Below are 17,500 nucleotides of genomic sequence, written 5' to 3' on the forward strand. Positions count from 1 at the left end.
TTGGTATGGAGGGGGTACAGGAGCTGAGGACCATTATGGAAGATCGAGACGGATGGGAAAAATTTGTGGAAACAGTCTTGGGGCATCCTATAGGACGACCTAGATGAGATGAGATTATATAGTCACTCAATCTTCTATAAATAGCAGCTAAATCTTCCCTTATCATCTTATAGACACTTTATAGACAATGTACATGTAGAAACACTACGAGCCAAAAAATAAGATGAAACTATTGTGTCTGAAACATTTTTGATCAAAGAACTGGCCTAGTGAAGGGGTGACAAGCAGGAGGAGGAGGAGGAGAGGATAAATTAAACAATGATAATAACAACAATACTAACTCTCATTTTATTCATGGTTTCTCGTAATTGCTCGAGTTGATGAGCTGAGGTTAATGCTTCGAGGCGTATATCTGTCAACTTCATATCTTTTTCACGGAGTTGTTTGCGCAGTTCACTGACAGTCGAGTCCTCCGATTCGCAAATTCTGTGCATAAAAAGAAAAATCGTTTTAGGAAGAGTGGATATTGAAGCGCTTATTAAGCTATAAATAATATCATGTAAAAATTGGATTAAAAAAAACCCCTTTGGATAGAAAAAGTCAAAGGCTGGCCATGGAACTTGAACTCACATCACCTGTAAGATATGACATATGTTTTGTCCCTGGACCAAAGCAATCTTTGCAATTTCTCAGGTCATTTTAGAAACTTTTGAGAGAACATGGAATAATTCTTTTTTGGAACAATGGATCTCAAAGCAAACATTAAAATATAAATAATGGTGTTCAAATTTTAGCACAAGACCAGCAAGTTCCAGAGAAGGGGGTAAGCTGATTACATCGCCCCCTGTACTCAACAGATACTTATTTTATCAGCCTTGAAATGATGAAAAGCAAAGTCAACCTCGGTACAATCTGAATTCAAAATGTAAAGACAGACAAAATGCTGCTAAGAACTCTGCCGGGTGTGCTAACTATTCTGCGAGGTTGCTGCCGTTAAAATATAAATAATATTAACCCTTTCGTTACTGTATTTATTTTGAGATGCTTTGTGTTTCTTTCAATTATTTTAAATATAACAAAGAATTTAGTGAATTAACTTCGTTATCATTAAGCTGGTGTTAGGAACATAAATTGTGACTAAGGTTTGGTGGAAGATTTGAATTCAAAACTTATGAAAACAAGACATTTGTACTAAAGAGCCAGAGCTGGTTTCAGCCGGGTTGGTAACGAAAGGGTTAATCTTAAAAAAATAGTAAGGCCAGCAATCTCGAGGGGGGGGGGGGGGGGTAAGCTGATAACATCAATCCCAGTGTTAAACTGGTACTTGTTTTAGCAACCCCGTAAGGATAAAAGGCAAATCGACCTTGGCAGAATTTGAACTCAGAATGTAAAGATAAATATACAAAAAAAAAAAAAGAAAGAAAATATCAACAGATCAAAGAGTGATATGTTGTTTTTTTTTGTTTTTTTTTTGCGAAGGGAACTACTTAATTTCAAAGAAGCCATACCTGCTCCAGCCTTAGATTACAAGAGATATACGAGACAAACAAGATAAAGATTTGAGTAATTATGCATGCATGTTGTCAGTAATTAGAAGGATATATATATATACACATATATACATAAATACATATATATACACACACACATATATATGTATATATATATATATTATATACACACACACACATATATATATATACACACACATACATACATATATATATATATAAATAATGAGGGTAATTGTTAATGAGAGCTCATTACAGCAATGCTAATAGAATGGTGATAAGGAAGTCTTTGATACAGATGGAATGGGTGCATTCATGAATAATGATAATTATTATTATTATTATCATTTCTATTCTAGGCCCAAGGCCTTGAAAAATTTTTGGGGAAGGAGGCTAGTTGATTACATTGACCCCAGTGTGTAACTGGTACTTATTTCATCAACCCTGAAAGGATGAAAGGCAAAGTCGACCTCGGTGGAATTTGAACTCAGAATGTAGTGGCAGATGAAATACCTCATTTCACCCAATGTGCAAACGATTCTGCCAGCCTACCACCTTAATAATAATAATAATAATAATAATAATGCTTAGTGGTATTTCATCTGCCATTACGTTGAGTTCAAATTCCACCAAGGTTACCTTTAATCCTTTCGGGGTTGATTAAATAAGTACCAGTTATGCACTGGAGTCGATGTAATCAATTCCTTTGTCTGTCCTTGTTTGTCCCCCCTATGGGCAATAAATAAATAATAATAATAGTCCTTTCTACTACAGGCACAAGGCCTGAAATTTGTGCAGAGGGGACCTAGTACTTGACGGTCTGGTGTGGAAATAGTTAAGAGGAAATTATATGTATGTGTGTGTGCATCTGTGCACACAAACACATATATATATTTCTTTACTACCCACAAGGGGCTAAACATAGAGGGGACAAACAAGGACAGACAAAGGGATTAAGTTGATTACATCGATCCCAGTGCGTAACTGGTACTTTATTTATCGACCCCAAGAGGATGAAAGGCAAAGTCGACCTTGGCGGAATTTGAACTCAGAACGTAACGGCAGACGAAATATGGCTATGCATTTCGCCCGGCATGCTAACGATTCTGCCAGCTCGCCTTATATATATATATATATATATATATCTCACTTTGCCAGATCAGATTGGAGCTTGGTGCAACCTCCTTCAGTCAAACTGTCCAACCCATGCCAGCATGGAAAGCGAACGATAAATGATGATGATGATTGTGATATATACATACATAGGGCATTTGGCTCCTATCCAAAAACGAGGAGAGAGCATATTGCATAATGTACTCCAAGATACACTACGTCTGAAAATGGGGTGGGGGTGGACAATCATGGCTGAATGCATTTGATCATAGATTTGTTTGATCAGGGCTGATAACATATTGATTAATTTGTGCATAGTTTGACTCCTGATTGGAACTGCAGGTCTCAGCATGTGTGTATGTGTGTGTGTGTGTGTGTACAAAAGCTTGCATGTGCTATTTTTGTGTATTTTTTCAATTTACAAAAAAAACAAAAAAAAAAAACTTTTGTTGTTTTATTTCTGTTGAAATAAAATGTTGTTTCAATTCATTTTGAAAAAAATGGAAAATTTAGTAAAATGACTTCCTCATTATTAAGGTGTTTTGAAATTTTGAAAGGTTTTAATTAAGATAATTTTAAAACAAGATGTTTGCATAAAAGAACCAGAAACAGTCTCAGGTGAGTTGGTACCAAAAGGGTTATTAAGCTGGGAAGTTGGCAAGCACGGAACCAGAAATTTTGGTTTAAATGTTCGCCATTCTGTAAGAAAGGTTGAGAAGGATTCACTCAACAAATCCTTTTTAACCATTTTGTTACCAAATTTCTGCTAAAACACACTTTTATTTCAATTAATTTTGAAAATAATGAAGAATTTAATAAAATAACTTTATCAAAATTAACCCGATTTTTGAAAGACAAATTAATAAAAAATTTTGATGGAAGTCTTTTATTTTAGATCACTTTAAAAACAGGGAAATTTTATCTTAGAGCTTGGGACTCTCACAAGCCTGTGGGTGCCAAAATGGTTAAAGTAAGATTTGATTGAAATTATGGTAAAAAAACAAAACAAAAAAAACATATACTTACGCTCCAGAAGAATGTGACCCCTTGATAGATCCGGGGCCATTAAGATGAGAAAGTTGTAAAAGAGGAGAATTTGGAGCAGAACAATTAGATCTCAGACTAGTGGTATCTGGTTCCACGTCTGACATAGATCCATGTTTGTTCTTTTTGCGAGAGAAGGCTTTACTGAATGAACTACGCAGCTGAAATAAAAAAGAAAGAAGGAATGAGTGAAAGATAGAGAGAACAAACACAATGGAAAAACGTGTGTGTGTGTGTGTGTGTGTAGATATACGACAAGAAATAGGAAGGAGGGCAGTTCTGTTTAAGTGACTAATTCTCCAGGACCAATTCTGGAGAAAGGATCAGGAAACGTTTCTAAAATATATGAGCATTAATGTTCATGATAGTGCCCTAGTATGGCCACATCTACTGGCAGAAACCAATAACAGAATCAATATGTATGTGTGTGTGTGTGTGTACATGTATATACATAGTTAATCCAACCATGAAAGCACAAAAAAACACAACAACGCGAGGACGTGGAACAAATATAGTATTATTGGACGCTCAGGAAAGAAGGAGGGTTTAACATTTCGAGTGGAGCTCTTTGTCGGAAACATAGGAGAAGGAAAGATCCAGAGAAGGGAAGACAGAGGAAAAAAAATCGCCAACGGTACACACGTGGACACATTTTGAATGTATATACATATATACACACATGTATATATAGTTTGTGAGTATGTCTTTTTGTGTAAGAGAGACAGAGGGATAATGTGAAAAGGTAAAAAAAAAAAAAAAAAGAGAGAGAGAGAGCAAAATATTTACCCAGCCCTTCTTTTTGTTCTTTTTCTTGCCGATGTCACCATCTGTGGCAGCAGACTGCTGGCTGGCAGCACTGCAAGCACTAGACAAACTGTTGATACTGGACATGCTGTCTGAGGACATTTGCCGAATTATACGAGCTTCTGATCCTGAAAGAAATAAAAGAAAATTAGCTGATTATATTATAAAACAGTTTTTTAGGGGTCAGCAACAGATATGGTTAATCCTTTAACCCTTTAGTATTTAAACCGGCCATACCCGGCCAAAATAGCTAATCTGTTTTATGTTCAAACTGACCAGATCCAGGCTCTCACACCTACCCTACAATGTTATTCTACATTAAGTAATTACACCATCAAGATCTTGAAGATATGAGATAATGCATGATTAATTCAAATCAATGGGAATCAACAGGCATTATGTTTGATTGAATAATCTGAACAGTAAAGGGTTAATCATTTTTTTAATGTTTGGACCCCTAGGAAACACAAAAGCTGGCAATGGCATGATTTTGTGCTTATGGCTGAAATGAACGATGTACTAGGTCCAAACAAATGCTAATGAATTTATAAGATAAGTGTTAACAAATTCATAAGACATGTATTAACGAATCTATAAGACTGGTGTTAGTGAATGTACAAGACAGTCACCATTGTCATCATCATAATCAGTATCTAATGTCCCCTTTCCATGCTGGCATGGGTTGGACAGTTTGACAGGGAACTGGCAATCTGCAAGGCTGCATCAGGCTCCAATGTCATTTTTGGCATGATTCCTATGGCTGGATGCCATTCCTAATGCCAACCACTTCCCAGAGTGTACTGGACAAATTTAGAAGACAAATGTTAGGGAATTGAAGACGTTCATCAAACAGTCATGGATTGACTTACCTCCTGCAGCAGGAGAAGTATGTCTACGCCCAATATTCGGACTGATTGTTGAATCGGGATTGTTAAGTCCGCTTTGTCGCTTTAAGGCCTCAATTGTCGCTCTTAATTCGTTGAGTTCCGAATCCTGAAAAATATAAAGACAGAGGCGTGGTTAAGAAAAAGAATAATAAAATAAAGCTTTGAGGTTTATTTATGTATTTATTATTATGTTTGAGTGTTTTTACTTAAGGTCAAATATTGAAGGAAAATTTTAAATTGGTTTGCAAATAAATAAAATTGACTGATCAGATTGGAATGACAACAACAACAACAACAGCAATAGCAGAACAGGACATTAAATTCACTTAGTAGATTAAGAAAAACAACAGGAGAAAGAGGATATATATAGAGAAGGGAGAAATGAAAAATAAAATATTTGTCTTCTTAATTAAGGTTAAATATTGAGAAAATAAATTTGTTGAAAGAGAAATCAATAAATTGATTCAGAAATAGATCAAATCAAAAATCAAAGAAAAGAATACAGAAAAAAGAGAAAATGTATTTATTATTCACATTTGTCAAGGGTTGGGGAGCTGGCCAGAATCAGTAGAGCATCAGGCAAAATGTGAAGGAATATTTATTCTGGCTCTTCACATTCTAAGTTCAAATATCACTGAGATCACATTGCCAGTCACCCTTTCAGGGAGGTCAACGAAATAAGGTACCATCCATGTACTGAGGGCCAATGATACTGACTGAATCAAAAGCAATTATTACAAACCTGCAATCCTTGTAGATTTTAAAATATATACAAAGGAAAGGCATTGCAGGGAGCATTCATCATCATCATCATCATCATTTGACACACGTCTTCCATGGTGGTAAGCCAGAGAGCTTCAGCAGTGTTCATTGTTTGTTTGGGTTTGCTTTCTATGTCTGGATGCCCTTCCTAATAACTACACACACACACACACATATATATATATATATAGGCACAGGCATGGCTGTGGTAACAAAAACTGAAGGAAGCCTGTCATATATATATAGAATGGTTGTATACTGTCAATCTAACGTGAACGTGACAGTAGGGGGTTACACCACCGCTGTTTAGCCCTAGGAAGCATCGACGCTTCCTGATGGCTTCGACACATTTTTCCTGTGTCCTTATATACATTTACATATGTTGTGTGTGTGTGCTTGTGAGTCTGTGTTTGTCCCCTGACCATCACTTGACAATCAATGTTGGTGAGTTTACGTCCCTATAACTTAGTGGCTCGGCAAAAGAGGCTGATAGAGTAAGTACTAGGCTTACAAAGAATAAGTCCTGGGGTCAGTTTGTTCGACTAAATGGCTCTGCTCCAGCATGGCCACACTCAAATGACTGAAACACGTAAAAGACTATATATAATACCATTCTAAAAGCATTAGCTTGGTGCGTGAATAATATCAGAACAAACGTAATCTCTTTTGTAATGCTCTATACATTACACCAGACACATGCCCACACACACACACACACACACACACACACGCGTGTGTTCCCCTCCAGATTATTGAGAATAATAATTCCTCAAAAAAAGACAAAACAAAACACTGCAAAAATACAAAAAAAAAGGCTAACAGCTATTAGCCCCTTCACCAATAGTTCTTTTTTTTTCATGTTGTTATTCCCCACCCCCAATACAAATGGTGGGGGGTGGGGGTAAGAGGAGGGAGAAATGGCTTAAGCTATTAAGTTGAAGATGCTGTATGCGCTGAAGGTGGAGAAGGTGATGGTAGCGGTGGTGGTGTTGGTGGGGGGGGGAGAGACTTTCTTCGTTTTTGATATACTCAACACCTGGAGGTGGTTATAAAGTACTTGATCCTTTGTTTTTCCTTGGCTTACTTAACTCCCTGACCCCCACCCAGAAACTCCTTCCTGATCCCTCTTCTTCCATAGCCCCTTATACATTTATTTTTCTTGCAGAGTGTATGGAGTATGAGGTTTTGAGATTACAGCATTTCCGACGCATAATATCCACGGATATTCTTACAATTGCTCCCCAAAAATAACAAAAGGTTGGTGCAGACATGGCTGTGTGGTAAGAAGTTTGCTTCCCAACCACATGGTTCTGGGTTCAGTCCTGCTGCATGGCACCTTGGGCTGACCAAAGCCTTGTGAGTTGATTTGGTAGACAGAAACAGAAAGAAGCCCATCATATATATATATATATATATATATATATATAGTCTATAGTCGCCGGGGGCTAAATGCATCAGTAACACCACCACCACCCCGCCCTGTCCCTAGCCACATTCAGATGGCTGATCCCGCTTATATTACAGAGCAGTTACTGTTTATACCTCGCTCAGAGATTTATTATTGTATATATATATATATATATATATATATGTGTGTATTATCTGAAGTGTACAGTATTATATATCCATTACTGCCGATCTTACCAATCAGTTTCATGCTAGAGATTCAACAGTGTTAGGTAACAATCCAATTATGTAACCCTGTGCTCATCAGAGGTAGCCGATATGGAATAAAATATGGCAATTGCTGTCTATTGTTGGAGCTGAATAGACACATCTGGTTTGCAGTTGCTGTGTAAAAGATGATGAAATGAAATGAGTAGGGGATTGAGTTAAGAGTGTACACTTCAGATAATCCACCCACTCTTTTGATAGATATACGAGTACATGTTTTTCCCTGACTTATGGACTCTTAGATGACTTACAGTTACATACACACACACACATATGTGTGCATTTTTGTCACCCACCACCACCTGACAACCAATGTTGGTGTGTTTATGTCCCTGTAACTTAGTGGTTTGGCAAAAAGTGACTGCTAGAATAAGTATCAGGCTTAAAAAAATAATGGGCTGGATTCATTTGACAAAACCAGGGGTCTCCAAAGTAGTTGATATCGATCTCTGTGGGTCAATGGGACTATTCAAGGGGTTGATAAATGCACAGCTACTTTATTATTATTATTATTATTTATTCATTGGTACAGCCTTCTCAGTCAAACCGTCCAACCCATGCCTGCATGGAAAGCGAATGTTAAATGACGATGATGATGATGATTTATTGTCTTGTACATGCCTGGGGGTTGATGAGTGGTCAAGGATTCCATGAAGGAGGTTGATGGTCTAAAAAGTTTTGGGACCCCTGGACTAAACATTCTTCAAAGTGGTGCCTCAGTATGGCTGCTGTCTAATGATTGAAACACGGAAAAGCTAAAAGTTAAAAGCTAAGTAATTTTGCATATTATCTCTTCTTAAAGTCTGGTCAGAAGGTTTTTCATTTCCTATTTTTCTTTGGCGGTGGTGGTGGTGGTGGTGGGGCTCTGAACTTTCAGAAATCTCTGAAATAAACATGTTCACATTCATATATATATATATATGACAGGCTTCTTTCAGTTTCCGTCTATCAAATCCACTCATAAGGCTTTGATTAACCTGGGGCTGTTGCAAAAGATAATTGCCCAAGGTGCTGTACAGTGGGACTGAACCAAAAACCACAAGGCACACAAAAGTTGCTATCCCTTGGCTGTCAATGTCCACATGAAACAGTGATGATGTTTACATTCTTGTTGACATTACAACCAATAGCTCTGCACTTTCAAAGACCTCTGAAATAAAAATATCTCTTACTTGAGTAAAACCATGACGTTTATCCAAGAAAATGACCACAGACTTTGGCTGACATAGCTTGACCACAGTCTCATTGCAGATATTATTATCAGAAGACAAAGAGATGGGACAGAAACCACAAGGTATTGTACTGATCCCTTTAACAATTTTACTAAACCACTGTCCCTGGATTGGTCCCTATTTTTAATTGAGCCCCACGGAAAAGACGATAAGCAAACTAAACCTTCAGACAAACTTTAAGAAAAACTAGGATGCAAAATTATGAAATCAGCTGCTGTTATTTTGGAGCCAAGTTGTGAGAATATCTGCACAAATTATGCGTTAGAAATACTGTATCTGGGCAAATAACGAACGAGAAGAATTAGTAAGCTCTGTATCCGTACTCTGAGCAGCCATGACACTACCACCAGCATCACCATTCATACTCTCCAAAAATAGAGGTTCACAGCTTGATACGAAAGCTTATTTTTCAAGTGCACTGAATTTGGCATTGGAAAAGTTAAAGATAAAACAAACAACAAAGTTTGGAGTGAACCCGTCCCCACCATCCCTTGCTGTCAGTAATCCCATAGGTTGATAACGATAGTTTTAAGGAGATATTTATATATACATATATATATATACACATTCACATATCTACATACATATATATATATACACACACATTCACATATCTACATACATACATATATATATATACATATATATATATATATATATATATATATATATATATATGTTTATATATATATATATATGTTTATATATATATATATATAATATATATATATATAAACATACACATGTGCATATAAGGTGCATGTGAAGGTGTAATATTATCACTAATAATACTTGCTGATAACGAGCAAAATAATTTCGGTATTAATTTACCAAATCAATTTCAAGAAGGGAATCTCTACTGATAAGATAACTTAATCAGTATGGCATTGTAAGCAGCCCCAAATTATCACGATCATCATTGTTATTATTATTATTATGATCATCAACATCATAATTTTTTTTATGCCACAAGGGAAGTGCCAGAATATCTGCATAAGCTGTTTTACTCTGAGCAACTTTTTACACAGAGTTGAAGGTGGGGCCATGTCACCAGAACATTAAGCAACATGGTTATATCGTAGAGAAGCTGCTTTCTACCTTATGCGTTTCTCTTTACATGCTTCAGTGAAGGCATGTGACTTTGTGGTTGGGGGTATTCGGCTCACGATTGTAAGATGGTGAGCTCGATTCACGGCAACGCATTGTGTCCTTGAGCAAGACACTTTATTTCGTGTGGCTCCAGTCCACTCAGCTGGCAAAAATGAGTAGTACCTGATTTCAAAGGACCAGCGTTGTCACATCCTGTGTCATGCTGAACCTCCCTGAGAACTACGTTAAGAGCATGTGTGTCTGTGAAGTACTCAGCCACTTGCATGTTAATTTCATGAGCAGGCTGTCCCATTGATTGGATCAACTAGAACCCTTGTCATCATAATTGATGGCATGCTAGTCGCATGCCCCAGGTTAGCATTGAGTGTGCAGAACTGGGATCAAATGGCACTGAAGTAGAGACCACAGTGACCATCAAGCCTTTTTTTTTAGCCCTTTTCTTATTGTATTTATACTGCAGTATATAAACTGTGTTTGTTTTAATTAATTAGCTAAAACACCGAAGAATTCAGTCAAATAACTTTATTATTATTAAGGGGGAGGGAGTAAAATGCTTAGGGACATTTCTACTGGTCTTATGAGTTCAAACTCCACCGAAGTCACCTTTGCCTTTCATCCTTCCATTCCAGAGTCGTTAAGACAAGTATCAGTTGAGTACTGGGGTCAATGTAATCCAGTCCCTAACTCCTTAAAATTGCCAAAACAAGAAAGGATTATTAAGTTGGGATGAGGTGGCAAGCTGGCAAAGTCATTAGCATGTTGGTCAAAATTCCTAATGGCATTTCTTCTGTCTTTACATTCTGAGTTCAAATTCTGCCAAGGTTGACTTTGCCTTTCACGCTTTCAGGGTCGATAAACAACCACAGAAATTGTATTCACCTCATTGATTGGTTGAAATTGCCAAAATGCAAGAAATTAAACAAGAAATAGCCTACAAACTACAGAATTTTCTCAAGAAAGCCAAGAGAAAAAGATGTTTTATGTAACACATTTTACCAGTATATGAAGTTTAAAAGTGTTTAGTTAAAAAGAAATTATTTTAAAAATCTGCCGGTCAAAGTGAAAAGATTCCTTTTGTGGTTTATCCCCAGGCCAGGCCTAACTCTTTTGTTAGCTCCATTTGTTCCCATTATTTTTGGAAATAATGAATTTAGCAAAATAACATTGATGCTGGTGTTTGGAATGTAAATTAACAAAATTAACATGAAATTTTGATGGAAGGTTTTAATTTAGATGACTTGAAAACAAAATATCTGTATCATAGAACCAGAAGCAGTCTCAGACAGGTTGGTACTAAAAGAGTTATGAAGCTTGTAAGTAGGTAGGCAGGAAACCAGAAGCTCTGGTTTAAATGTTTGCCATTCTGTAAAAGACAGAGAAGGATCCACTTAACAAACTCTTAATTAACCCTTTCATTATCATATTTCTGTTGAAATCCACTGCCTTTGTCTCAAATAATTTTGAAAATTTTGAAGAATTTCGTGAAACAACTTTCTCTTCATTAATCAGGGGTTTGGAAGATAAATTAACATGGAATTTTAGTGGAAGGTTCTAATTTCTATCACTTTAAAACAGGAAGCCTTGTTTCCCTGGGCATGGATTCACTGAAGCTCTGGCGATGGACTTGGTAAACACCCACAAAGTTATCAACCACCTCACCAACAACAACACTGAACACCTTTTTGATCTCCATGTGTCCAACATACGTGGACATGCCTACAAAGTCAGAAAACAGCACAGCTCCCATGACTTTCGGAAACATTTTTTCACGCTCAGAGTTGCTGAAGCATGGAACAAAAATGCCTGCATCAGTTGTTGACTGCCATGACACTGCATCCTTTAAGGCCCTCATGCTTTCCGAAATCCGCTGAAACTACACCTGATTGTCCCCCTTCCATACTCATACACATATTGTTTCATGACTCATGCACTGTTCTTTTCTGATGCTTGTACATACCCTATGTACTATACATACACTTTAGATGATGTAGTGCACCTGAGCACTGTACACAATGTTTTATTATTATATTATTATTATTATTATTATTATATAACTAAGAGAGTCTCAGGCAGTTTGGTATCCAAAGGACTAAGTTAGCAGGCAAGGAACCAGAATATCTGGTTCAAATGTTTGCCATTCTGCAAAAGACAGGAGTCATTTGACAACTCTTAACCATTTTGTTATCATCTTTCTGTTGAAATACACAGATTTTGAAAATAATGAGGAACTTAGTAAACTATCTTTAGTCATTTTCAATCTGGTGTTTGGACCAGAAATTATAATGAAATTTTGATGGCAGGTTTTAAAAAGAGGAAATTTGTATCATATAAGTAGAGGTGGTCTTGTTGGGATGGTATTAAGAGTGTCAAATGTGAAATATACCGGTTCATTTTCTTTTCATCACATACAAGAATGTTCATCTTTATAACATAAAATTTTTTTTTTAAAACAAACACAGAAAATTATCTTTCAAGATAACAGAATATCTTTAAAGATAGTTTTTTTTTGGGGGGGGGGCAGAATAGGAGAGATGGTGGTGGTGGTAGTGTTGATGATGGAGTTATAAATCTTTTTGGCAGAAACCAATCTGTAAGATGGTGCCTCTGGAGAAATATACATATATACATACACATGTATGTAAGCATGTATGTGTGTGTGTGTATGTGTATATATATATATATATATATATATATATCACATACATACACACACACACATGTATATATATATGTATACTTATCTATATTCTTTTAACTGCTTTCAGCACAAGAGCTGCGGCTGTATAACTTTCATATATGTGCATACATACAAAAACATATACATACATGTATAAACATTATACACACACACGCATGTTTTTCAGTTTCACTTTCACAAATGCACAACATTCCTGCCTCACCTTCTGGGAATGCTCCAATAGCACACACAATTCCAAAGAGAGAATTTCAAACCCAATGCGCAAGATCTGTCATGTCATGAACTGCCATCTTGCAAGAATGAAATATCACTGTGGCCATGCTGGGGCACTGCCTGGAATAACTTTAAGTTGAATGCAATCGACCCCGGTACTTAATTTTTTAATGTCTAGTACTTATTCTATCAATCCGTTTTGTCAAACTGCTAAGTTATGGGGACAGAAACCCACTGACACTGGTTGTCAAGTGGCGGTGAGGGATAAACACATACCTAAAAGGGTGTTGGTTATGGCTGGCCAGAGAGTGACCATTGGTTTTGCACCTATAAGGTCCTTAGCAGTATATGTATTTTGTCAGACACAAATGGCCGGATGAACATAACCTCTCTACAACAGGACCACCTGACTGGCTCCCGTGCTGGTGGCACATAAAAAGCACTATCTGAACGTGGCTGATGCCAGGCATGTCCAACTGGTTCCTGTGTCAGTGGCACGTAAAAAGCACCCATTACGCTCCTGGAGTGGTTGGCATTAGGAAGGGCATCCAGCTGTAGAAACATTGCCAGATCAGATTGGAGCCTGGTGCAGCCTTCTGGCTCTCCAGACCTCAGTCAAACCTGTCCAACCCATGCCAGCATGGAAAACAGACGTTAAACGATGACGATGATGTGTGTGTGTGTGCCAAAAGCAAAATACTTATCTCTCAATATGTATATATATATATGTATGTGTGTATATACACACGTACACAAACACACATATATATACATACATATATAAAATACACATATACATATATACATGATACATACACACACATGTATATATATATATATATATATACATATTGCCTCTGTATCATAGTTTGCAGACGAGGAGAATTATGCAAGGGATAAGAGATAAATATCTTCTCACATGCTCCATTAGATAAACAGGACTATAAAAAATCAAAATAGAAATTTATTTACACAGAAATAGCTTAACTGACGAACTCAAATAGACGTCTGCAGAGAATCTGGGGGGAATCTGTTCAATAGCCTTCAGTAATGGCCGATTTCTTTTATATTCTATTTCATTATTTATTTTTTTAATCAACAACAAATGTTAAAGAGTTATTTTGTTGCTGCTGTGTGTTTCTTTATCCCTTGTTTTTTGGCGTATGTTCTTGGGGAGAAATTCTTAAGAAGCTCGTAAGTTGCAAGATAGGGAACCAGAAGGATTTTTGTTCAAATATTTGCCATTCTGTAATATGGCAGAGAAGCATCCACTTAACCCTTTTGTTACCGAATTTCTTTAGTAATACTCTGTTTCAATCAGTTTCGAAAATAATGAAGAATTTAATAAAGTAATTTTGTTAATATTAACTTGGTGCTTGGAACATAAATTAACGGGAAATTTTGATGGACAGGTTTAATTTAGATAATTTTAAAACAAGGAATTTGTATAACAGAACCAGGGGCTGTCCCAGGGAGATTGGAATCTAAAGTGTTAAGAAGTTGGCAGGCAGGGAACTAGAATGTTTGCCATTCTGTAAAAGACAGAAGGATTCATATTTCTGATGAAGTACACAGCTTTTGTTTCAATTAATTTTGAAAATAAAGAACTTTGTAAAATGACTTTATTGTTATTTAAGCTGGTGCAAGGAACATAACATGAAAATTTGATGGAAAGTTTTAAACTAGATTGTTTTAAAACAGAAAGTTTGTATCATAGAGGCAATGAGCAGTCACAGACAGGTTCGTATTAAAAGGGTTAACCTTTTAGCATTCACATTATTGTCAAAACTAATGCTACTTTATTCATATTGTTTTTAATTGATCATGCATCTCTATATATATAAACGGCAAAATGTCTGTGTGTGTATCCTTTATACAAATCCACAATTTTTCAATTAGAGGGCTCGCACTTTCTATGGTCATTCAAAACCGTTCAAGGGTGGTCGTGCACATCTTTACATTTCCCCAGTCACCCCGCAAAGCCATTAAAAAAAAATCAACATAAGTAACTTTTTTGTGAATTTTCTATCCAAAACCCAATCAAAATGCCTGAAACTTGATACGCAATTGAATGCCAGCTAGCTGTATGTGATTGGACTGAGATTTGGACAGTACTCATGTGTATGTGCGCACGCAGCTGTATATGCATGCACTAGCACTATGACCTGGCGTTGCCGGGTCATAGTGCTAATTATAATATAAATATATAATACAATGAAATTGTTGTATACAGGGCTTAAGTGCATGACAACAACAACAAAACAAAAAGGCATTAGGTGTACCGTTTGCAAATTTCAGAAAGCACAGAAACTTTGAAGAATGTAGTGTCTTGACAGCTAACAATTGATGGGGGCAGTTTATTCTATACTTCAGCAGTTCTGAGCATGAAAACAGGTTTCTGAAACTCATGGGTGCTGTGCTGTTTTTTGATTGTGTAAGCATGTCCCTGAGTGTTTGACATTTAGAATTCAAAAAGGTGCCCAAGGCTGTTGCTGGAAAGATGGTGAATAATCTTGTGGATGTTTGCCAAGTCAGTCACCACACGGCTGGGCTTGAATGTATTCTTGCCCCGAGATTTCGATGAGGTAACTGTTAATTTTTAGAATGACATAGTAGGGGTTGGTGTGGGAGTCAAGATCTTTCTCGTTTTACTTGTTTCAGTCATTTGACCGTGGCCATGCTGGAGCACTGCCTTTAGTCGAGCAAATCGACACCCAGGACTTATTCTTTGTAAGCCTGGAACTTGTTCTATCAGTCTCTTTTGCCAAACTGCTAAGTTATGGGGGCATAAACACACCAGCATCGGTTGCCAAGCGATGTTGGGGGGGACGACGACAAACACAAACATATACACATACAGCAGTGGGACTGAACCTGGAACCATGTGGTTCAAATGCAAGCTACTTACCTCACAGCCACTCCTACACCTATATATATATGCCTACTTTCTACACAAAACGAGTAGAATATTTTGGTCGGACATAGCCAGTTCAAATGCTAAAGGGTTAATAAAATTATAAGTTGGGATGTAGGGATCCAGATGGTCTGGTTCAAATGTTTGCCATTCTGTAAAAGGCAGACAAGGATCCACTTAACAATTTCTATTTAACCATTAAAGACATGTCTAGCCATTGGGCTGCCTCAATGAATTCTGTGTGACCCATTCAAGTGTAACAAAGTGGGCAATAAATTGATGATGATAATGATGTGTGTACCTGTGTATGTGTAGGGGATGCATATATATACATAGGGAGAGAGAGAGAGAGAGAGAGAGAGAGAGAGAGAGAGAGAAAGGAAGCCTTGCCTCCAGGCCCTGCTTGTACCAAATCTTGTACATCAGTTTTTATGTTACAGGAGGTGTTTGGGCCGGGGAGGGGCAGGGAGTGAGGCATGGTTAACTAGCCATTTGAAATACCAGTCAAGTTTGGTTTATAAACATTGTAACATGGCAATGGTAATAACACTAAAGAGAAAGGAGGAGTAATGGTGTGTGAGGGCAAGACAGAGGAGAGAGAGCGGGGGGGGGAAGACACTAATATAAAAGCCAGGTATTTATATATATATATATATATAGATATATATATATTTATAATATACATATATATGTATGTATACATTGAACTAATCCTGATGGAGCAATAAATGAAGAAATGGTAAGCTACTGAGTGGAACGGTGAAGATAACGGTGAGGGGAGGTGGTGTAAATTTGATGCTGGCATGTAAGTTTGTTTGGATAAAGAAGGAGAGACCATTTGACCTAATTCTACAACACCTACAATGCACAAACTAATGAAGATACCTTCACAGGGATCACCCTGCTTGCTAGAAATAGCAGTCAACCCTGCCTCCCTTCCTTGAAATCACATCTTACTTACATTAGAAAAAGAAGGGCATTTAGTGTCTGGATAAGGGTCTGTGTTATGGTGGGAATGGCTTTTGATCATAGTAAAGTGGATTAAGGAAGATACCTTCACAAGAGTCACCCTGCTTGTTAGAAATAGCAGTCAACCCCAACCCCACCTTCAAATCCTATCTTACTACGTTAGAGAAAGAAGGGGTACTTTTTGGTTATCTCACCCCTATTAAAAAGTGGACTGACATTTGTCAGTCTGCAAAACGAATTTTATTTATATAAAAATTGTTTAATCCTCAATAAAATAACAAAAAAAAATTAATAAACATGAAAACTGAAGAAATTAAACCTCTTATTGAATCTGACAACATTTTCATAACCAATCCTCCCTTGCCTATTGAGGTGGCCAAATGTCAACACTGTGTTGAAGTACTGAATCTAAGGGATCTGTTTTAGTTGAATCTCTTGTTGCCACATTAACTCATTTTTTTAGTTGGGAGGTAATCCAATTTTTTAATGGGGGTGAGATAACCAAAAAGTACTGAAGAAGGATGTTTAGGGTCTGGGTAAAGACAGGCTTGTCATGGTGGGAATAGTCT

General features: G+C 37.0%; 1 protein-coding gene across 11 annotated transcripts in view; it reads right to left on the minus strand.

The window, feature by feature from the left end:
* LOC115222805 (neuron navigator 2-like) overlaps window positions 1-17,500 on the minus strand; it is a 510,687-nt gene that overhangs the window by 78,818 nt on the left and 414,369 nt on the right. For all 11 annotated transcript variants that reach the window (XM_036511902.1, XM_036511895.1, XM_036511901.1 and 8 more), the window contains 4 exons: window positions 5,342-5,465; window positions 4,455-4,600; window positions 3,651-3,829; window positions 342-486 (listed from right to left, as the gene is read on the minus strand). In XM_036511902.1, coding sequence (XP_036367795.1) covers window positions 342-486; window positions 3,651-3,829; window positions 4,455-4,600; window positions 5,342-5,465 — 594 coding nt within the window. The remainder of the gene's footprint in view (window positions 1-341; window positions 487-3,650; window positions 3,830-4,454; window positions 4,601-5,341; window positions 5,466-17,500) is intronic.

The sequence above is a fragment of the Octopus sinensis genome, linkage group LG21 (genome assembly GCF_006345805.1).
Source record: "Octopus sinensis linkage group LG21, ASM634580v1, whole genome shotgun sequence".
NCBI classification, from domain to species: domain Eukaryota; kingdom Metazoa; phylum Mollusca; class Cephalopoda; order Octopoda; family Octopodidae; genus Octopus; species Octopus sinensis.